This window comes from Eschrichtius robustus, chromosome 2 (genome assembly GCF_028021215.1).
Source record: "Eschrichtius robustus isolate mEscRob2 chromosome 2, mEscRob2.pri, whole genome shotgun sequence".
Lineage (NCBI taxonomy): Eukaryota > Metazoa > Chordata > Mammalia > Artiodactyla > Eschrichtiidae > Eschrichtius > Eschrichtius robustus.
The window spans coordinates 174,266,789-174,290,919 of NC_090825.1; the positions used below are offsets into that span (position 1 = coordinate 174,266,789).

The following is a 24,131-nucleotide window of genomic DNA, read 5'->3' on the forward strand; positions in this document are numbered from 1 at the left end:
TGACGGACGGCACACACAAGCCATTCCTCAGCATCCCTGCCCCGTCTGCGCTCCCACTAGACACACGGGTCCAGGTTGGGGTTCAGCCCAGGATCAGGACTTGGCTGGGATCGGGGTTCTGTGTGAAGTTGGGCTTCAGCCCAGACTTGGGGCACAGCCAGGGTTGGAGCTCTGGCTGGGGTTCAGTGTGCCCTCAGAGTTCAGATCAGGGTCAGGACCTCAGCCTGGCATCAGGGCTCAGCCCAGAGTCAGGGTTTAGCTGGGGTTAGGGCTCAGCATTCTGGTACATCTCCTCCTGGTCCATTTCTCCCACTTGGCTAGTCAGTACCACCCTCCCCAAACCTTCAGCGGGCAGACTTCTGGCTGGGCTGCCACAGAAAGGGATGCCATCTCCAGCTCGGTTTTCTCTCTACTGCCCCTGGAGCCTGGGAAGGAGTGGGAGACCCCCCCCACACACACACACAGAGATGTAGCCCATCCCCCCACCTCCAGCTTCATCTGCACATCCTCCCGGGCTGTAGCCACACGGTCCAGGTGCTTGCTGGCTGACTCCACCTGGCTGCAGTAGCGGCCATAGATGAGGAACCTGCGGGAAGAGGACAGGTGGCCGGGGAATGGCAGCTGGCACCAAGGTCAGGCAGATCTGGGTGTCAGTCCCAGCCCCACCTCTTCCCAGCTGCGTGACGCTGAGCCTCAGTCTCCCTGTCTGTAAAATGGTCATAACAATGGCACGCCACACACACACACACACACACACACACACACACACACACGTGGGGTTATTATAGCATTAAATGAGATAAAGCACAAGAAGCTCTTATCAGAGCACCTGGTGTATCGTCTCTGATCAATGTTCATTTATTTAACAAGCATTTATTGATCACCTACTGTGTGCCAAGCCCCATGTACCTCAATCCTCACCACAACCCCAGGAGATACTTTCCTGGATCACACTGATTTTATAGATGTGGAAGCAGAAGCACAGAGAGGTTAAGTGACTTTCCAACGTCACACAGCTCTCAAGCGAAAGAGCTGGGAATTTAACCAGAGATGGGCAGCCCCTTGCCCACAAGCAAAGAAGGGAAAGCCCTCTCTGTCCAGTGGTCTATGAGGGTAGGGCCTCCCAAATGCCTACTCAGGGCAGGGTGACCTCCAGAGGTCTGGGCTGGCCAGCTGGGTCTCACCTCTCCTTGTATTTGATGAAGACCTGGTAGAGGGTGGGTGCACTGGGGTTGGCCAGGGCTTCCTTCATCTCCTTTAGGAAGTGGGTGTGCACGCGAAGCAGGTCCTACTCGGAGAGAGGGGTAAGGGCTGGGGCGGGAGCCTGGGGCTCGGGATGCCGGGTGGGAGAAGGGTCATCCACCCACCCTATGTCATTCATCTTCCACCCCCCACACTCCAGGGACAGGCGAAGCCAGCAGACCATCCCCACTGGACAGAAGTCCGGGAGGGCGGGAATCGGTCAGTTCACCTCGATGTTGATGAAGATGATCTCAACGTCTTGAGGTTTAAGGAACCGCTGCAAGGGCTTCATAAAATGCTGGGGGTGGGGGGGGGGGAGACAAGGATGAAGGATGAAGGAGGAGAGAGGATGAAGGGTGAAGGAGTCCCAGAGAGACGGGGAGGAGGAGACAGAGACGGAAAGGGACGAACAGAAACACAGAGACTGAGCGAGAGAGAGAAATGTGTAGAGAGAAAGAGACAGAGGCAAGGAAACAGAAAAGGAGAGAAAAGAGCTATGGGAAAAAAGTCCACACAAAAACCTATAGAAGATTGTTCAGAGCAGAATTAGTCATCGTAACCCCAAAGTGGACACAACCCAAATGTCTGTCAACGGATGAATGATTAACAAAATGTGGTCCATCCATGAGAAGGAGTGAAGCACTGACACACGCTACAGGGTGGATGAACCTTGAAAACATGATGTTCAGTGAGAGAAGCGAGACACAAAAGGCCACATAGTGTATGAGTCCATTTAAATGAAATGTCCAGAATAAGTAAATCCATAGAGACAGAGAGTAGATTAGTGGTTGCCAGGAGCTGGGGAGAATGGGGATTTAAGGGGTGATGGCTAAGGGGTATGGAGTTTCTTTGGGGGATGATGAAAATGTTCTAAAGTTGGGAATTCCCTGGCGGTCCAGTGGTTAGGACTCCACACTCTCACCGCCGAGGGCCTGGGTTCAATCCCTGGTCTGGGAACTAAAGTCCCACAAGCCGCGCAGTGCAGCCCCCGCCCGCTCCCCACCAAAAAAAAAAAAAAGAAAGAAAAAAAGGTTCTAAAATTAAGCAGTGGTACACAACATTGTAAATCAACTGTACTTCAATAAAAATGTTAAAATAAATAAACTGTGGTGACGGTTGTACACCCTTGTGAATATACCAAAAAACATTAAATTATAGATGTTAAATGGGTGAAATGTATGGTATATTGATTAAATCTCCATAAAACGGTTAAAAAAAGAGATGGCCAAAGGACAAAGAGGAACTAGAAAGTGAGAGACAGTAATAGAGACAGACGGACAGAGATGAGGATACAGGAAAAGATAGAGACAGGGATAAAGAGACACAGAAGGAGAGAGAGATAAACAGAGGAAGAAGTAGGGAGAGACACAGAAGGACCAGAGACGAGGAGAGACAGAGAAATACAAAGCAGCGCGGACAGGTAAGAGCCCCAGGCCCGCGGGACGGATGACGCCTCTCCGCTCCGCGCATGCGCGTGGCAGGGGCGGGGCCTGAGCATCGCACCTGTTGGATGGAGCCCAGCGTGTCCGTGTACTTGTCTTCCGTCTGCTGGATCTCCCGCAGACAGCAGCACCGCTTGTCATACTCTGTCATCTTGGGCTGAGAGCGGAGAGGAGAGGCCGGTGTTGGGGTGTCCGGGGCCGCGCCCCACCCACGCGCCTGCTCCGCCCGGCCCTGCTCTCCCACACACCGGCATGGGCACCGGCTCCGTGCGCATGAGGTCCTCGTACACCTCGTCGCCCTCGGCCTCTTCGTTCTCCACGCAGTCGTACAGGTCCTCATCCTCCTCCACCGTGTCGCTGCGGAGGTGGAGTCAGGCAGGGCCAGGGGACTCCCCCAGACCAGGGACCCTTCTGATCCCCTGGGGCAGGGTCCTCGGCCCCTCAGACCCTACAGGGCAGGGTCCCGTCCCCTCAGACCCCCTGGGGCAGAGCCACGTCCCCTCGGACACTCAGAGCAGGATGGTGATCCCCTCATACCCCAGGGCAGGGTCTTGGTCCCCTCAGAACCCCCAGGGCAAGGTCCTGTTCCCTCAGACCCCCCGGGGCAGGGTCGTGGTCCCAGACACTCACTCGATCTGGTCCGACAGGCCACTGTAGATGTCCTCATCCCCCACACTCTCCTCCTCAGTGGGGAAAGGCCTGGGGGAGCCAAGATGGTGTAAGCCAGAGGCCAGAGGGCCAGGTGGGGAGGGAGCTTCCAGGAGGAGGAGGATTGGGGCCAAATGGGTCCAGAGCTGTCGGCTCAGATAGTTACTCACATGATCCCCTTGTTCTGGGCAATTGGCGTCCAGGACAGAGCGGACAGAGTGTAGATGACCTGTGACAAGGGCCGAGGCTGCTCAGCAAGCCCCTTGCCCACCCACATGCCAGAACACAGCCTCCAAGCACCTGACCTTGAGGTTAGACCCCATGCCCCTGGGAGCCTAATTTGGGATTTTCCCACCTTCCCATTCCCCGACGTCAGCATGTCAGCGTTCCTTTAACTGAGCACCCACCACTTGAACCCCTTGTTCTATTCAATCCTCATAATCACTCAGAGAGGATGGAGTGATCTTACTTCCAAGTTAGACAAGGGACTTAAGGCTCAGAGAGGCATGGCCACATATCTGAGGTCACACAGCAATTGGTGGAGCAAGGACTCAAACTCAGTTCCACATGTCCTAAGCCAGGCTCTTTGCACCTGGTGTACAGCTTGGTCTGGCCCATCAGTCCTTCCCCAGTAGCCCTTGGCTTGCCCAGTGTAGACGTTTACAGAAATGAATTGAAATCCAATCTTTGGGCTCTCGGTGTCCAGCTCACAGGCAGCTCAGTCCCAGCTCACCTTCCCGAAATCCTGCACATCAAAGAGGTCAAAGGCCTCAAAGAGCTCACTCCGCTTGAGGCCGAACTTCTCATAGCAGGTAGACAGGAAGGTGCGGATATTCTTGAGGCACAGGAACTGTGGAGAGATAAATGAGAATGGACAAAACATAATGGGACAGGGGAGAAGCTGACCCTTGGCCATCTGGCTTGAGGACTGGCACAGAAGAGGAAAAAGAAGGCACAGCCCCCCAACAAGTAAAGATCAAGCTGTACCTGAAGCCAGTCTACCCCTGAATTTTTTTTTTTATTGAAGTAAAATTCATAAGATATAAAGTTAACCATTAGCAGGTAACAAAATGTGGTGTATACATACATTTGGAATGTTACTCAGCCATTAAAAAGGAATGAAATTTTGATTTATACTACAACACAGATAAACCTTGACAACTATGCTAAGTGAAATAAGCCAGACACAGAAAGATGAATATTGTATGATACCACCTACATGAGGTCCCTAGAATAGGCACATCCATAGAGACAGAAAGTATGGTGGTGGGTAACAGGGGCTGAGGGAGACGAATAGGGAGTTAGTGTTTAATGGGGACAGAATTTCTGTTGGGGAAGATGAAAAGGTTTTGGATGTAGTGGTAACAGTTACCCAACATTGTGAATGTATTAAACGCCACTGAATTGTACACTTACAAATGGTTAAAATGACAAATATTATCATTTTATTTATATATATATTAGTCATGTATTTTATATAAAATTTTATTTATAAGTATAAAATATATTTATATCATTTTATATATATAATGATAAATATTATGTATAGTTTACCACAATAAGAAAATTTAACCATTAACCATTTTTTTTATCTTTTTAATTAATTTTTATTGGAGTATACTTGATTTACAATGTTGTGTTAGTTTCTGCTATACAGCAAAATGAATCAGTTATACATATACATATATCCACTCTTTTCTAGATTCTTTTCCCATGTAGGTCTTTACAGAGTACTGAGTAGAGTTCCCTGTGCTATACAGTAGGTTCTTATCAGTTATCTATTTTATAACCATTAACCATTTTAAAATGTACACCTCAGTGGCATGTAATACATTCACAATATCATGCAATCATCACCCTGTCTAGTTTCAAGACAATTTATCACCCAAAAGGAAACCGTGCATTAAGTGATGCAGTCACTTTGCATTCCTTGCTCTCCTCCCTTCTCCCTGGAAACCACTCATCTGCTTTCTGTCTCTATGCATTTATCTATGTCCATCAATTGATACTGGATACACAAAATGAGGTGCAGCCAAACAGTAGAATACAATTCAGCCACAAAAAGGGGTGAAGCACTGATATACGCTGCAAAGGGGATGGTCCTCGGAAACGTGGTGCTCCGTGAAAGAAGTCAGACACAAAAGGTCACATATTGTGTGGTTCCATTTACATGAAATATCCCTGACAAGGACCTACCGTATAGCACAGGGAACTATATTCAATATCTTGTAATAGCCTATAATGGGAAAGAATCTGAAGAAGTATATATATATATATATACATATATATACTGAATTGTACACTTACAAATGGTTAAAATGACAAATATTATCATTTTATTTACATATATCAGTCATATATCTTTCTATAAAATTTTATTTATAATTTAAAATATATTTATATCATTTTACTTACATATATAATGATAAAAATTATGTATAGTTTACCACAATAAAAAAATTTAACCATTAACCATTTAATTAATTTTTACTGGAGTATAGTTGATTTACAATGGTTTAGTATACATACATACATATATATGTATGTATGTATGTATAAACTGAATCACCTTGCTGTACACTTGAAACTAACACAACGCTGTAAATTAACCATACTTCCACTTTTTTTTTAATCAAAAAAAAAAGAAATATCCTTGAAATTTTCAGTTTCATGAGCCAACACATTCTTTTTTTGTTTAAACCAGTTTGGGTTGTGATTTGCAACCAAAAGATTCTAGGTGATATCTCAGTTAAACATACAAGATGTCATTCTGGCTTTGGGGGGGTGGGTTCTGATGTAAACAAGCCCTCACGTCCTTGCATTTGCCCATCATCAGCTCAACAAATGTCCCAATGGGATCAACTGTCTCTAACGTCTCTCAGATTCTAAAGGATTCTAACCCACCTCCCCACCACAGCCTCCCCCAGCACGCGGAGCTGGCCTCTCCCGTGGCCCCCGGCACTCTCAAGGAACTCGGCGTGGACCAAGATTCCTAAAGCATATTCATCAGGAGAGCTGGCTAAAATGCACCTTGCAAAGCCACATATTGTGTGACTGCTTTCCTATGAAATGTCCAGACCAGGCAAATCCAAACAATGGAATATTACTCAGCCATAGAAAGGAACAAAGTACTGTTTCATGCCACTATGTGAATGAATCTTGAAGACATCATGCTCAGTTAAAGAAGCCAGTCACAAAAGGCCACATAGTGTATGATCCCATTTATATGAAATGTCCTGAATAGGCAAATCCTTAGAGACAGAAAGTAAGTTAGTGGTTGCCAGGAGCTGGGAAGTGGGCAGAATGCTTAATGGATACAGGATATCTTTCTTTTTCTTTTTTTTTTTTTTGGCCGTGCCACGAGGCTTGCAGCATCTTAGTTCCCTGACCAGGGACTGAACCTTGGCCACGGCAGTGAAAGCGCTGAGTCCTAACCACTGGACTGCCAGGGAACTCCCTGGATATGGGATTTCTTTCGGGGGTGATGAAAATGTTCTAGAATTAGACAGTGGTGAAGGTTGCACAACTTTGTGAATATATTAAAAACCACTGGACTGTACACTTTAAAATGGAGAATTTTATAGTATATGAATTATATCTCAGTTTTTAAAAAGTGCATCTTCCAGGTTCATCCCCTCATACTATTCAGTCCAACTCCACTGGACACCCGAGTCAGGTCCCACCCCTCCTCTGCCCACAGCCCTCCAGGGCTCCACTCTCCTTCAGGTAAAAGCCCAAGTCCTCTCCATGGTCCACAAGGTCCTGCACGACCTGTCCCGTCCCCTCCCTGCCCTCCCCTCCTCCCTCTCTCCCCCTTACTTACTCTGCTCCAGCCATAAGGGGTTCCTCACTGTTCCTGCAACACACCTGCCCCAGGACCCTTGCATTGGCTGTTCCCTCTACTTGGAATGCACTGCTTGGACACTGAATGGTGTCCCCTCCAAAACTCATGTGTTGAAATCCTAACCCCCAGGACCTCAGGATGTGATTATATTTGGACATAGGGCCTTTAAAGAGATAATTAAGGTAAAATGGGATCATATAGTTGGGGATCTAATCCAATCTGACCGGTGTCCTTATAAGAAGAGGAGATTAGGACACAGATGCACACAGAGGGAAGATCATGTGAGGACACAGGGAGAAGGTGGTTGTCTGCAAGCCAAGGAGAGAGGCCTCAGAAGAAACCAAACCTGCTGACACCTGGACTTCCAGTCTCCAGAACTGTGAGAGAACACATTTCTGTTGTTTAAGCCCCCAGGTGTGTGGTACTTTGTTACAACAGCCCAGGCAAACTCATATACTCTGATGTGCACAAGGTTCCTGGCTACCTTCTTCAAGCCATTCCTCAAAGGTCACTTTCTCCATGAGGCCTCCTCTGACCACCTTATTTTAAATTGCAACCCCCCTCCTCTGGCATTTTCCATCCCCTCCAACTGTGCTTCATTTCTTTCTTTTGTTGTTCATCTCCCCCAAATCAAATGTCAGTTTCAGGAGAGCAGGGCCATTGTTTTGTTTCTTGGTGGACATTCAGCATCTAGAATAGACCCTTGATAGATATTTGTTGGATGGGTGGATGACAGTGAGGGCCTGGAAATCTGCATTTTTAACAAGCTCTCCAGGCAAATCCCAGGTACTTGCTAACCCCTATTCTGTGATTCTACAGTAACAAAATTAGCATTTTGGGGATGCCTACTTCACGTGGTTGGGCACTCAGACTTATTCCCTTTCTTGATAACCCCGTGAGTTTTTAATGCCCATTTTACCGATGAGCAAGCAGGCTCAGAGAGGGAAGGAAAGTTGCCCAAGATTATTAACAGCAAGAGTAAGTCCGTGGCTGGGACTTCCCTGGCGGTCCAGTGGTTAAGGCTCCACTCTTCCACTGCAGGGGGCACGGGTTTGATCCCTGGTCAGGGAACTAAGATCCCGCATGCCACGCAGCATGGCCAAAAAAAGAAAAAAAAAAAAATGTATGCACAGGGAACTCTGCTCAATATTATGTAACAACCTAAATGGGAAAAGAATTTGAAAAAAAAATAGATACATGTATATGTATAACTAAATCACTATGCTGTACACCTGAAACTAACACAACATTATTAATCAACTATACTCCAATACAAAATAAAAAGTTAAAAAAAAAAAAGAGTAAGTCTGTAGCATAGAAAATATACTTGTGCTTACCAAAGGGGAAAGGTGAGGGGAGGGATAAATTAGGAGTTTGGGATTTACAGATACACACTACTGAATATAAAATAGATAAACAATAAGGACCTACTGTATAGCACAGGCATCTGTATTCAATACTCTTGTAATAACCTATAATGGAAAAGAACCTGAAAAAGAATATATATATATACACACACTATATATAAATGTATCATTTTGTTGTACACTTGAAACTAACACAACATTGTAAATCAACTATACTTCAATTTTTAAAAATCTAAATAGATAGATAGATAGATAAACAAACAAATAAAGCAAAATGAGTAAGTCCATAGAAGAGCTGAAATTTAACTCCAGGATGGTGTGAATCTGGAGCCAGTTTTCTTGACTATAGCTTCAATGCATTGCCTTGCATGCAGTGGAAACCAGCGTGAGCTCCCGCCACGGGCTCCATTCCCAGCACTGTCTATATATTGTTTTAAATGTATGTATTTTAAAATAAAAATTGTATATATTTAAGGTGTGCAACAGGACGATTTGATATGTTTATTCATAGTGAAAGTATTACTACGGTCAAGCTAATAAACATATCAACTCTTCCCATGGTCACCATGTTTTTGTGTGTGATGAATGCTGTTGAAATCTACTCTCTTAGCATATTTACGGTGTTCAATACAGTGTTACTAAGTACAGTCATCACGCCTGTACCCTAGACCTCTAGACTGACTCATCCTATGAAACTTCAACTTTATACCCTTTAACCAACGTCTGCCCACTCATTTCCCTACCCCCACCCCAACCCCTGGTACCTATCTTTCTACTCTCTGCTTCTATGAGTTTTACTCTTTCTATATAGAGAGATCAGCTCATCAAAATTAATTTAAAAATTAAACAGGACTTCTATGGTGTGTGTGATTCGGATATTCTTTTTTTTTTTCAGATTCTTTTCCATTATAGGTTATTACAAGATATTGAATATCGTTTCCTGTGCTATACAGCAAGTCCTTGTTGGTTATCTATTTATTTTTTATTTATTTATTTATGGCTGTGTTGGATCTCCGTTGCTGCGCGCGGGCTTTCTCTAGTTGTGGCGAGTGGGGGCTACTCTTCGTTGCGGTGCACAGGCTTCTCATTGCGGTGGCTCCTCTTGTTGCGGAACATGGGCTTAGGCACGTGGGCTTCAGTAGTTGTAGTTCGCGGGCTCAGTAGTTGTGGCTCACGGGCTCTAGAGCACAGGCTCAGTAGTTGTGGCACACAGGCTTAGTTGCTCCATGGCATGTGGGATCTTCCCGGACCAGGGTTCGAACCCGTGTCCCCTGCATTGGCAGGCGGATTCTTAACCACTGAGCCACCAAGGAAGTCCCAGTTATCTATTTTATATACAGCAGGGTGTATATGTTAATCCCAACTCCTAACTTATAGAAATGTTTTTATCAATTTAAATGTTTCTTTGTATTCCTAGCTTCTTGAAAAGTTTTTGTATTTGCTCATTTTATTGAATCAGGAATGGATGTTGACTTTCATTAAGTGATTTTAAAGATCTGTACAGGACGATCATGTGTATTTTGTTCTTGATTCTATTAATGTAGTGAGTTATATTAATCGAATCCCCAATATAAACCTTTGATTCTTTCTGAATGACTCTAAATTTTTCTCTGCATTTGAAAAAGGTAGAAATGAGTAACATGTTATCTATGGGCTCTAAAATGTAGGTGTAAGACAATGGTTATAATTTTACTCAGTGTTATTCATTCCTTTCTATCTAAAAATTATAGATTTTTGGAGACTATTCTGCCTCAATATTTGTGGATGCTTTTGCTGGCACGCATGTGGCCACATTTAAGTCAGGTCAGAAATGATTAAAAAGATGAATAAAGGGAATTTATTTTTAAATTTAAAAAATATGTATATCATATTTATATGAGAGGTATCATGGAATCCTTGCAACAATCCTGCAAAATAATTATGATCATTATCCTTGTTTTACAGATATGGAAACTGAGGCAGGGACAGGCAGCTGGGGTGCAAACTCAGGCAGCTGCATTTATGAATCAATTCAATACACACTGTTCTTTGTATCTGTGTATCTCACACTTTCATCTTCAGATTTTATCTTCTTCTCAATTATTGCCACATCCACAGCCTACCTAAGCCATTCTATGTGGAACATGGACTTTAAATTAACTTTAACATAAATTAATGTATTTAAGGAGAGAACATCCTACTCTCAAAGGAAACCAGGATTAAGTGTTATAAGCAGAAGCCAGTGTAAAATAAATATGATGTAAACAATGTTATACATCATATTTATTAGCTGGATCCTATTGCTTGCCCAAGGCCTGTTCTGTCAAAAAGAGATTAGCAACTATGACAGATGCATAAAAGACACAGTAGCAATTCAACATCCATTTATGTTCAAAGAAAGAGAGGAAGAAGAACTTTTGGCAAAGTAGGAATGGAAAGGAACTTCTGTAACCTGATAAAGAGCATCTTGAAAAAACCTTCAACCTTTGTCTTAAGTCAAACCAAAACATTATACTTAAGAGCGAAATGCTGCAAAGATTTTTTTTGAAATAAGAATAAAGGCAAGGGTGCCCACTGACCATTCCTATTAACTATATTAAAGATCTTAGCCTGCGTTGTAAGACAAGACAAAGAAATAAAAGGAAAGACAGAAAAGAAAGAAATATCAATACAATGCTCATTTTTGCAGACACTATGATCGCCAACATAGATAAGCCCAAAAGAATATACACATAAATAACTGGAATTAATAAAATAGCAATGTTACTGAACACAAAATCAACACACAAGGTTTATTGCGTGTCGGTACATCAGCAACAATCAATCGGAAAATGTGTCTTTTTTTCAAGATTACATTTGCAAAATTTTAGAATAAGAAAAACTAATCTATGGTGATAGAAATCAAATCAGTGGTTGCTTCTGGGGTAGGGAGGGTGGTAGAGATTGACTCAGAAAGGCCACAAGTGATAGAAAAGTTCTGTATCTTGATAAGGGTATGGGTTGCACAAGGGCAAACGTTTGCTAGAACTGATTGGATGGTAAATTGAAGAACTGAGTATTTTTGTGTATGAAAATTGGACTTCAACTTTAAATGGATAGCATTTCCCATCGCCTAAAAAATGTAAAACAAACAATCGAACAAAAAAGCTGATTAATATCTAACACATCTAACAAAAGAAGTACAAATCCTTTATGGAATAAATTATAAAATTTTATGGAAAGATATGAAGGAAGATCTAAATAAATAGAGTGAAATATATACTAATTCTTATCTAGAAAGACTCAGTATTTTTAAAATTTCAGCCTTCTACAAAATTGAGCTATAGATTCAATGCAATTTCTATTAAAAGCCCAGAATGGTTTTTCATTGAACGTCTTTCATGTGACCATCACTGAACTCCAGGGCTTTCTCTCAAACCTTCTACCTTCAATCCCTGGAGCCAGTAGGAATATCCTGGGATGGTAAAGTAGGGAACAGGATGGAGAATAAATTCCCAAAGCATACAAGAAGGGAATTCCCTGGTGGTCCAGTGGTTAGGACTCCACGCTCTCACTGCCGAGGGCCTGGGTTCAATCCCTGGTCAGGGAGCTAAGGTACCACAAGCCCCAGCAGTGCAGCCAAAAAAAAAAAAAAAAAAGGATACGAGAAGATCCTACTTGCTGTGTGTCTTTGGGCAAATCACCTCCCCTCTCTGAACTTGTTATGAAAGTTCCTAAAAAATGGACCATCATATTGCCTACTGTGTCATGTTGTTGTAATATGATAGAATAATGCATGTAAAGGGCTTGGCATGGTGTGAGCCCTCAATATCTGGAAATGATCATTATCACCATAATCATACCCATTGTTATCACCATTATCACCATCATGATTTTCACATCATCACTATTATTATCACCACCATCATCACCATCATCTTCATCATCATCAATATCACCATCATAATCACCACTACCACCACCATCATCATTACCATCATCATCTTCACCATCATTACCATCACCATCATCATCATCAATGTCACCATCATAATCACCACTACCACCACCATCATCAGTATACTCAACATCTTCCTCCTCCTCATCATCAATATCACCATTATAATCACCATATTATCACCACCACCACCATCATCATCAATATTACCATCATAATCACCATCACCACCACCATCACTATCACAATCATCATCGTCACCATCATCATCACCACCGTCATCATCACTATCATTGTAATCACCATCATCATCTTAGCTCCAGCTAGAAAGTCCAAGAGCATTCACTGACCCATCAATTTTCAGAACTGGAGAAGACCTCAGATATCATCTAGTCTCCAATGTTCATCACCCAGAGAGAGGAAAAAGCCCAGAGAGGAAGAAGAAGGACTTATTCAAGGTCACAAGGCAAACTGGGTGTCCTGTAGCACCTCCCAGACCTTAGTTCTATTCCTGCTGCCTACCTGTGGCAGAGGTCACTGGCAATCCACCAGAATTCATGCTTCTTCTTCCACGATATGGAATTGTGGCTGTAAAGTTGTCCGCACAGCCAAGGACTACATTTCCCGTCCCCCCTTGCAAATGGGTGTGGCCATATGACTCGTTCTAGCTAATGGAATGTGAGTATTCACCATGTGCATCCTTGTCAGGGCAATGTATTAAATTTAAGAAGTGGGATTGCCTTCTTCACACTCTATTTTTCCCTATTGTCTGCAGGCAGACAGAAATGATGCTGAGACTCTAAGGGATAGCAAAGTCACAAATGAAAATAGTCTCTGAATGACCCCATGAGAGAAAAACCTCCCACCTGGTACCAGGAGGAACATTGGACTATTATGTGAACAAGAAATACATTTCTGTTACATTAAGCCACTGAAAAGGCTTATTTGTTACAGCAGCTAGTGTTATCCTAATACAGTAGCCTTAAGAGCCAGAGTCAGCTGTGGTCTGTTGGATCCTCAGAGGCCCCATGACTGCCCACTCCAGTTCTTCTTGTAATTGTTTCACTGATTACACACATGGAAATAAACAAACGGCTGGAATCTGGGCTAAAGGCTCCTCTCATATCTGCCTGGTGAACTCCTACTCATCCTTCAAGGCCCATCTCCAATATCTCTTCCCCCATTTCTTCGCCCAAGTGGAGTCCTCGACCTCATTCCCCTACCCCAGGATCCCTTAGTATAATGTCTCTCCCCACCCCAGGCCTGACCACAAGGTCTGTGACCTGCTCTGTCCCCTCCACCAGAAGAAAGCAGGGCCCAGAGTTGAGGCATCTCTGGAGCCTGGATGTGGTGGCATGTAGTAATGCCCAATTAGTGTTTATTGAATAAATAAACAACATGGGGATAAGTAGAGGAGAGTCTGGACTTCTTTTCCCACCCAGGGTCGGGTTTTCAGAACAACGCTCCGCCCTTTCATTACCATCAACTTCTTTATTTACAGCTGCGGAAACAGGTTCCTTCATCCATCAGTGGGCACTTCAAACTGAATAGGTTCAAGGTGGACATCGTGGCTACTTTAAACCCACTCCTAATCCAGGCTCTCCATCCACACAGAGACTCAGCTGAGGAACCCAGGATGATTCTTAACACTCCCCAAGCATCATAATCAAGTTAGATTATGTTTATGGATTATTTTCTCCAAACCAGGAATGCATCTAAGTGTTTTGCAAGTATCAGTTCATTTAATCCGCTCGAAAAGATACATGCACCCAATGTTCACAGCAGCACTATTTACAATAGCCAAGATATGGAAGCAACTTAAATGTCCATCAACAGATGAATGGATAAAGAAGATGTGGTACATATATACAACGGAATATTACTCCACCATAAAAAAGAATGAAATAATGCCATTTGCAGCAACATGGATGGACCTAGAGATTATCGTACAAAGTGAAGTAAATCAGACAGAGAAGACAAATACCATATGATACCACTTATATGTGGAATCTAAGAAAAGGATACAAATGAACTTATTTCCAAACCAGAAACAGACTCACAGGCTTAGAAAACAAATTTATGGCTACCAAAGGGGAAAGGTGGGGAGAGGGATAAATTAGGAGTTTCAGATTAACAGATACACACCACTATATATAAAATAGATAATCAACAAGACCCTACTGTATAGCACAGGGAACTCTACTCAATATTTTGTAATAACCTATATGGGAAAAGAATCTGAATCACTTTGCTGTACACCTGAAACTAGCACAACATTGTAGATCAACTATACTCCAATATAAAATTTAAAAAATTTTTAATTCATTTTATCCTCCGCTTCCAGTCAATCAAGAGGTACTTCGGATTCACCATCCAAACTACCTCTCAACCCAAGCCCTTCTCACCATTTCCATTGTCAAAGGCTAGAGCAGACACCACCATCTCTCACCTTTGTGACTGTACTAGCCTTCTCAGTGGTCTCCCTAATTCATGTTTCACCCCTCCCAGCCCACCTCCACACAGCAAATCTGACCATGAAACCTTGCCATGGGCACCCATCGACCTCAAAATAAAGTTCAACCTCACCGTGGCCTGCAAGATTTGGTCCCTGTGGAATTCTGCAAGAACTATCTTTTTTCTCATGCTACCTCCCCTACCCCGGCTCCAACTTGGTAAAGATGGTTCCCCCACCCTAAATGCAACATATTGTATGTTTTCTTGCCTCTATGCCTTGTTCCCTCTGCCTGAATGCCCCTTGTGATCTTTTACATATAGATTTCAGCTCCTACCATCTAGAAGTGGAGTCTATTTTCCCATCTTCTGTGTCTGGGCTGGTCTCGTGACTGGCTTTGGCCAATAGAAAGTAGCGGAAGTCACATTGTGTGAGTTTTGAGCTTAGGCAACCAGACCTCGTGGCAACCTCTGCTCTCTCTTTCTTGAAACACTGTTGCCAAATGAAAGAGCTCAGGTTAACCTACTGGAGGATGAGTGGCAAGGTGGAGCAGAGACCAGCAGGCTTTTGGAGGCTGCCAAGGAGGCAGGAAAACACCTGGCCAGCTCCCTTTGGGGTCCGTGGCACCTCCATCGGTCCAGTCGGGGGACTCTAGTGGGCTCTCCCTTCCTTTCTCTCTTTTCCTTTATTTTTGTGATAATAGACTTTATTTTTGAGAGCAGTTTTAGCCTCACAGAAAAACTGAATGGAAGGTAGAGAGACTTCTCATACACCCCTCTACCCCAATGCATGTGTACCCTCCCCCATTACCCACATCCCCCACCAGAGAGGGTACATCTGTTACAATCGATGAACCTACACTGACACATCATCACCCAGAATCCGTAGTCGACATTAGGGTTCACTCTCGGTGTTGTACATGCTATGGATTTGGACAAATGGATAATGACATGTGTCCACCATTATAGTATCATACAGAATATTTTCACTGCCCTAAAACCCCTCTGTACTCCATGCATTCATCCTTCCCTCACTTTAACCCTTGGCAACCCCTGATCTTTTTACTGTCCCCATAGTTTTGCCTTTTCCAGAATGTCATAAAGTTGGAATCATACATCGTACATAGCCTTGCACATTGGCTTCTTCCACTTAGTAATATACATTTAAGGCTCCTCCATGTCTTTTCATGGCTTGACAGTTCATTTCTTTTAGCGCCAAATAACATTCCATTGTCTGACTGTACCAAAGTCTATCCATTCACCTACTGAAGGGCATCTTGTCGGCTCCCAAGTTTTGGCAATTATGAATAAAGCTGCTATAAACGTCCGTGTTCTGTATGGGACGTAAGTTTTCAACTCCTTTGAGTAAACATATTTTCTTTTGAATTAAACATTGTCGTTACATTTCAAACCCACGTGCAATAGTCTCTAATCGCATGCCCTTCTTTCCCTCCCCACTGGTAACTCCTATGCAGTAATGGGTGTGCGTTTTTTCCATCGGTGTCCGCGTTCTTCTACTACGCATGCGTGTGTCCACAAACAATATATGGCGTGATTCTGTTCTGCTCCATGCCCCTTGCCTTTCTGCCCCGCCCTCTCCCTGCCTCTCTACAGCCTCATTTCCCAAAGTTGTCTCTGAAGAGTAGCTAGGTGAATCAAAACTGCCTGCAGGGGCCAACCCCTGCCCTCCGGAGGCTCCAGCCCTTCGTAGGAGGCACCATTTATTGAGAACTGAGCCTTTTCCAAATCTTACACTAAGAGTCTGACATGCACAGTTTTTTTGGTTTGTTTGTTTGTTGGCCGCGCGGCACGCAGGATCTTAGTTCCCCGACCAGGGATTGAACCCGCGTCCCCTGCAGTAGTAGTGGATTCTTAACCATTGGACCGCCAGGGAAGTCCCCGACACGCACAGTTTTGTTTAATTCTCCCAACAAAGTTGCTACTGAGATCTGATAACAGTTGTTACTGAGATCTAATAACTAATAATGTTATTAGTTGCAGGCTCTAATCACATCTGCCCTTCCAGTTATCCAAACCCAAAACATTGGAGTGGCCTTGACTATTTCTCTCTTACTCCACTTCCAATCCATTAGCAAAATCGTATTGGTTCCATTGGTATACTTCTCTGTTTCTCTCTCACTCCACTTTCAATCCATTCCAAAATCCTATCGGTATATATTCAAAATATACCCAGAATCCCACCCACTTCTGTCCACCTCTACTGGTCCAAGCCACCATCATCACTCACCTGGATAACTGTGATGGCCTCCCCAGTGGACTCCTTGCTTCTTCTTCTTTTTTTTAAATTGTTTTTGGCCGCGCAGCATGTGGGATCTTAGTTCCCTAACCAGGGATCGAACCCACGCCCCATGCAGTGGAAGCGGAGTCTTAACTACTGGACCACCAGAGAAGTCCAGGACTCCTTTCTTCTGCTCCTGGGCCCCTATAATTTATTTTCAACCCAGCAGCCAGAGTAATATTGTCAGAACCCTCCCAAGACAATCCACCCAGATACAAACCCAAGTCCACTCTGAAGCTCACAAGACCTGCACAACCTTTCCCTGTCACCTCCCTGCCCTCACCTCCTCCCCATCGTCACTATTCCTAGAACATGTCAGACACGATTCAGCCCCAGGACCTTTGCACGGACTATTCTCTTCTTCTTAGAATGTCCATCCCCCCATTAACCTGGTGCCTCCGTTCCTTGTCTCTTTTGGGCTTTTGATGAAATGTCACTTCTCAGGGAGAACTTCCCAACCACTCTATTTAAAATTGTAGGGAATTCCCTGGTGGTCCAGTGGTTAGGACTCAGCACTTTCACTGCTGTGGGCCCAGGTTCAATCCCTGGTCTGGGAACTAAGATCTTGCAAGCCATGTGGCGCAGCCAAAAAAATAAAATAAAATAAAATAAAATAAAATAAAATAAAATAAAATAAAATAAAATAAAATAAAATAAAATAAAATAAAATAAAATAAAATAAAATAAAATAAAATAAAATTGTAACACACGTGTATTTCACTTATTTCTTTTGTTATTGTCTGTCTATATCCCCCCACCCCAACCCTCCCACACACACTAGGACATCAGCTCCACGAGGGCAGGATTCTCTGTGTATCTGGTTCACTGCTGTAGCCTCAACACCTAGTACAATGCCTGGCACACAGTAGGTGCTCAAAAAAAGTTGGTGAAGGAATGAAACCCCATTTGACAGATGGGACAACTGAGGCTCAGAGAGGAGATATCCCCTTCCCGAGGACACACAGGTAGAAATGGGGAGCCAGATACCAGCTCTCTGGGTCCAGAGGTCATGCTCCTCACCCGACGTCTTCAGACCACACCAGGCTGCCTCATGGCGCCACGTCGCAGATGGCATTTGGGGGGGTTCAGCACATGACAGGAGCCATAGGTACCACTCTCCAGCCCAGCAGCCTTTGCAAGGTCATGGGCTGACTCCAGACAGGACCAGTGGTTCGCCAGGGACAACAGAACAGATGGCCCTGTCTGGCCTAGGGAGGAAGTTCCCTGCTGACCCCAGGAAGATCAGCTGAGACTTAAGACTGCTTCCCCCCAGTCATGTGACACCTCAAAGGGGGAAAGGGGGGTATGACTCATCAGGCCCCTGGCTGGAGTAGGGCCAGCTAAAGCAAGGGGCTCCCTCCGACAGCAGGAATGACAGAGGTTAGACCACTAGAAGGACTTTCCTGGTAGCCTGAAGTGTGGGTGAAGGTGGCAAAGGACAGGAGACCCTTTGAACAAATGTAGGAGGGGCATGGGAGACTATTTCCTCCCTGTTGGGAGAGGTGGGCAACCCCCTCAGTTCCCCTCCTCTTTCCACCAGAACCTCAGAGTCAGGCTGGCATCTTGCCCATATGCAAATCAGCACCCAGACACTTCCCCTTTGCCTGCAGTTCCCCCAACATCACAGCCCCTGCCCCAGACAAAGAAAGAGCTGGAAAGTTTGGCCAGTTCACCACCCTCTTTCAGGGAACCAGAGTGCAGGGACAGAGGCCCCTTTGGGTGGTGGAGATGGGGGGACAGGAGATGGGGGGCAGGCAGCAGGAGAGGGAACCCAGAGCTGAGCCCACGACTGCGGGAGCCAGCTTCCCCACACCCACCCCAGCCCCAGGGAGCCTACCGGAAACAGGAAATGCCTGTTACCAAGGTTTGCTCGGGGGAGTCGAGAAAGGGGGGCCCTCTGTGTTCAGCCCTTGCAGCCCCTTAATCTCGAGGTTGCAAGACTTCATTCTGCAGACCAGAGAGGGTGGGTGTGCTGTGCACCCTTTTCGAAGCCTGCAAGCAGAGGTGCAGAGTATAAACGCCTCTGCCTGGCCTTCAAGACCCACCCTGCTCCCGCCGTCTCTCTCCTCTCCCCTCCCCTCCCACCCCAGCACACACTCAACATCTCACTGCCACTACAGGGGGTCAGACGGGCAGAGTTTGACTCCGAGCCCAGCCACTGCAAGCTGAGGGACCTTGGATGGGTCACTGTACCTCCTGGTGCCTCTGTTTCCTCATCATCGCCATGGGGATAAAAATACTCACTGAATATCCACTCTAGCCCCCGGCCCACCAGTCAGGGTCATACATTCATTCAGCAAGCATGAATCGAGCGCCTACTGAATACCAAGCCCTGGGACCTGGCGGCAGCCAGACAGAACCCTGTCCCCACAGAGCTTACAGTCTAGTGGCAAGGCAGACGCCGAGCAGAGAGGCACATGAATCACTGGTCGATCACCACTTTGGTAAGCACGCATGTGAAAAAGCCCAGAGCCCTGTGGGATCTGGTTAAGGGAGAGATGAGTCTGGTAAAGCCAAAACTCAGAGACGAAGCAAAGAGAAGAAGCAGTCCAGGAAAGCCTTGCGCACAGCCAGTGGGGAAATGTCAAATGGTGTGACCACTTTGTAAAACGTGGTTTGGCAGTTTCTTAACAAGCTAGGCATGCACCTCCTATATGACCTATTCCACTCCCAGGCGTTTACCCGAGAGAAATGAAAGCAAGTGTTTATACAAATGTTCAGAGAAGTTTTATTTGCCAAAAAGTGGAGGCGACCCAAACGCCCATGGACGGGAGAACAGATAAGCAAACTTAGTAAGTCCATGCAATGGAATACTACTCAGCCATAATAAGGAATAAAGAACTAAGACACGCAACAGTTCAGTGAATTGCAAAAGAATTATGCTGAGTGAAAGAATCAGCCTCAAAGAGTACATATCGTATGCTCCCCTTTATATAAAACTCTAGAAGATGTGTAATAGGGAAGAACAAAGCTGACTCCATATTGGATCTGTTTCTTTCACTCTAGCCTTTGTATAATTGCCTTTGCTACAAGTTAAGAATGTAGTCTGTAGCCTGAAATATACAAGATAGCCCATTCTCAAGTCTCTGACCTTTAAAGGTATTACACTTTTCCATTCATATGGAGATAAAAGTTGTTCAGAGAATAATGTTAATCTTGTTGGAGGTTTATAGGAACATTGTGACCTAACCTATGTGGACAGCTGCAAAAACAAAGGATTCTGGCACCAAGAAGTTTGCAGCAACCAACCACACCCCCTCCCCTTTTAGTATAAAAGAAGCCTAAATTCTAGCTCAGGGAAGATGGTTCTTTGGGACACAAGTCCATCTTCTCAGTCTGCTGGCTTTCCGAATAAAGCCGCTATTCCTTGCCCAAACAACCCATCTCTTGATTTATTGGCCTGTCATGCGGCAATCGAGTTTGGACTCGGTAACAGATACAAACTAATCTATAGTGACCAAAAGCAGATCTGGGATTGCTTGGGAATGGCAGGTGGGGGTTAGGTAGGAGGAATTACAAAAGGGCAGGAGGAAACTTTTGAGGTGACAGATATGTTCACTCTCTTGATTGTGGAGCTGGTTTCACAGGTCCAGTATGTCAACATTTATCAACTTGTGTATTTGAAATATATCACTGATTGTATGTTAATATGGCTGTTTTTAAAAAGCCAGCAGGAGACCAGAATCCTGCTGTGTGTCTCCCTGAAACTAGGAGCTTTAGAGGAGCTTTTCAGGGATGAGAGTATGGGAAGAAGGAATACTGTAAGCCACCATTGGTCAATAATGCAAAACACACACCCCTGTCCCATGTTTTGTCCCTACCCTTGATAAAACAAAATAAGTGAGACACAAATATATGCTTTTTCTGTCCAAATAAATCTTACTTTAGAGTGTGAGGTGGGGAAAAAGGGTTCCAAGCGAAGAGAACAGCATGCAAGGGGTATCTGCTCATTTAGCACCCCCTTCACTGATTTGGCAAATATTTATTGAGCATCTATTATACTCCAGGTGCTGGTTTAAGTGCTGGGAATACAGCTGTGAACAGAAGAGATTCACATCCCTGCCTGTGTGAGGCTGACATTCTGGCAGGAGACAAGCAACAAGTGTGTTACACGAATATATATATATATATATATATATATATATATATATATATATATATATATATATATATATATATATATATATATAGCGTGTTAGAAGGTGGTAAATATTAAGCGAGAAAAAAAAGATAAGGGGATGGGGCGTGCCAGGAAGGGGTGCGATTCTAAATGAGGGGGCCAGGGAAGGCTCATGGAGAGAGTGACATTTGAGTAAAGACTTGAAGGAGGGAATGATCTGGGTAGGTGTCTGGAGGAAAAGCATTCCAGGCAGAGGGAACAGCCAATGCAAAGGCCCTGAGAGTGGACCCTGCCTGGTGCTTTGGAGGAAGAGGTCAGAGACCAGTGTGGCTGGAGCAGAGTGAGAAAGGGGGAGTGGGAGGGAGTGAACCAAAAGTGGTATCAGATGCTGATTTACCAAAACCAGGGCCATGTGATCAAAATGGGGCAAGGGTTGCCATGGGAGCATCCCACCATCCTGCCATATCTCCCGGAGTCCCAGAGAGGGAAGCACAAATGATTGATGCCTTTTGAAGCTTTTTCTTCAACTCCCCCACTCAATCACAGATCAGACTGAAGGCAACAGCCCCACATTTCTTGGGGTGCTCAGATGCTGCACCCATCTTGGGGTCATTCTGGGTCCCCCAGGCAAACAAGCACAAGACAGACACCCCAAGGTGAAGTTCTGGAAACCCCGTCCTTTGAGGAGCCATGAAGTCACTGTGGTGTTCTTCCTGGACCAGAGGGAACTTGGGGGAAGCTGAGGATGGACTCATGGGAGGCAGCTCTCTGATGGGCTGTCCGGAGGAAAGGCAATTAGCTGTGTGCTTGGGGCCTGTGACAGGAGAGTCCTAAGAAAGGAGATCTGGGTTTGATCTAAGAGTCAGCTAAACTCCAGAACAAGCAGAGCCATTAAAGCTTAGGAGGACTCTGCCACAGGAAATAAAACCATTGCTTATCATTGATTCTCAGGCAAATAGTAGGAACAGCAGCTTTCTTTAACTGAGATAATACACTGAGATCAGAGAGGCAGTCACTTGCTCAAGGCCTGCTTGCTCTCAGATCCTACCTGCCCTTCCTTTGCTTTGTTCTGTATCAAAGGGAACTACATTTCCCAGGTTCCTTTGCACCCTGGCTTCCAGGCAGTTTCAGCCAATGGGAGACCCAGGTAGGAGGCCACAAGGTGGGACGAAGAGAGAAGCCCGGGTATCTCTCCCTCTCTTATTCTGCCTCTTCGGCAGCAAATACACACCTGCATGGTCTCAGCTCCCTGAAGACAGCTCTTGCCCAAAGTTCTAGCTCTTGTTAAATGGTTCTGGCCCCTGGCCCCTGGTCACACTACCTCCTTCTATTTTTTCTCCAGCCTAGTGGCTATTCTCTGGGTTACCTTAGTATCACCCATCTCTTCTCAGCAACCCCATCACCCATTAGCCAATTCCCTGAATTAAATTCTCTCTGTTTGAAAGACCTGAGATGATTTCTGCTTTCCTGGCTGAATCCTGACCAGGAGAACCAGAAATCTGAATCTAAGACTATCTCCGTAACCACTTGAAAGGCTCATATGCTCCCCCCAAAAGAGGCAATATTCTTATAGTGCTTGTGGTCACAGGTTTGGGGGCCTGGCCACTTGCATTCAAATCCAAGCATAACTACTTATTCACCTGAGCAACTTACTTAAACTTTCCATGTTTCTGTTTCCTCATCTGTGAAATTATGATAATAACAAATATCATAATTATGATAAATTCTGATAATTGTGCTTTCCAAAGATGGCCACAAAAATATCACCCATCCAGTGTGCTCTTCTGCAGTGTGACTTGTCACACCCCCCTCAAGAGGTGGAGTTTGATTCACCTCCCGTTGAATCTAGGCTGGTCTTAGCGACTTGCTTGTCACTGAGAATGCAGCCAAGTGCACCGTATGATTCCTAAGTAGGTTAGAAGAAACCCTCCAGCTTCCACCTTGGTTCCTTGAGAAACACTTGCTCTCTCTCCACGCTCCTTCTCAAAACCCCAATCACCGTGTTGTGAGGAAGCCCAAGCCACATGGAGAGACCGGGTTTCCAGGCAACAGCCCCAGCTGAGCAGAGCTTCAAGTCATCCCAGCCCAGGCACTCAACAGGGGAGTGAAGAATCCTCCAGATGATTCCAGCCCCCAGACATTCAAGGTTTCTCATCACAGAGCTGACAAACCATCATCACCATGCCCCATCCGAATTCCGGACTCACTGAATCTGTGAGAAGGATAACACAGTTATTGACATACATCACTTAGTTTGGGTCGGTTTGTTTCACAGTAACAGATAACTGAAACACAGAGGTACCTTCTCCAAGAGTTTGCTGTGAAAATCAAATGAGTGCATAAGTTGTAAGTACGTAGAACAACACTTGCACGTAGTAAGTGCTCAGTAAATGGGAACTGTTTCTGTTGTTATTCATTATACTTTCTGAACCTATTCCCATCCACTTCATTAAAACTGTTCTTTTCATCTTAAAAAAAAAGAGTGGATATATGTATATGTATAACAGATTCACTTTGCTGTACGCCCGAAACTAACAGAACATTGTAAATCAACTATACCCCAATAAAAATTAAAATACATAAATAAATAAATAAATAATTGTTTTAAAAACCATTCTTTTCAAAGTACCAAGACCTGGATGTGGATACGCTTTGCTCTTTGGGTCCCTTGACACTGTGCCCTTCTGGCCACTTGACACTACAGCCCTATAAGGTAGGGACTATCCTTACCCCCTTTTCAAAGAGGGGGAAACCAAGTCACGGAGAGGTTCAGCAACTCAGCCAAGATCCCAAAGTCAGGAT

The 24,131-nt window shown here is 44.7% G+C and overlaps 1 protein-coding gene and 1 non-coding gene across 4 annotated transcripts in view; one reads left to right on the forward strand and one right to left on the reverse strand.

The window, feature by feature from the left end:
- Window positions 1-24,131, reverse strand: part of VAV1 (vav guanine nucleotide exchange factor 1) — a 55,781-nt gene that overhangs the window by 20,344 nt on the left and 11,306 nt on the right. For 2 of the 3 annotated variants that reach the window (XM_068534986.1, XM_068534985.1), the window contains exons 2-9: window positions 4,066-4,182; window positions 3,503-3,561; window positions 3,315-3,383; window positions 2,933-3,041; window positions 2,746-2,841; window positions 1,472-1,540; window positions 1,185-1,288; window positions 487-586 (exon numbers count right to left, since the gene is read on the reverse strand). In XM_068534986.1, the coding sequence (XP_068391087.1) occupies window positions 487-586; window positions 1,185-1,288; window positions 1,472-1,540; window positions 2,746-2,841; window positions 2,933-3,041; window positions 3,315-3,383; window positions 3,503-3,561; window positions 4,066-4,182 (723 nt within the window). The remainder of the gene's footprint in view (window positions 1-486; window positions 587-1,184; window positions 1,289-1,471; window positions 1,541-2,745; window positions 2,842-2,932; window positions 3,042-3,314; window positions 3,384-3,502; window positions 3,562-4,065; window positions 4,183-24,131) is intronic. The other variant, XM_068534987.1, reaches the window with a different exon arrangement.
- Window positions 17,694-17,766, forward strand: TRNAE-UUC (transfer RNA glutamic acid (anticodon UUC)). Its single transcript has one exon. It is a non-coding gene; the product is annotated as a tRNA-Glu (tRNA).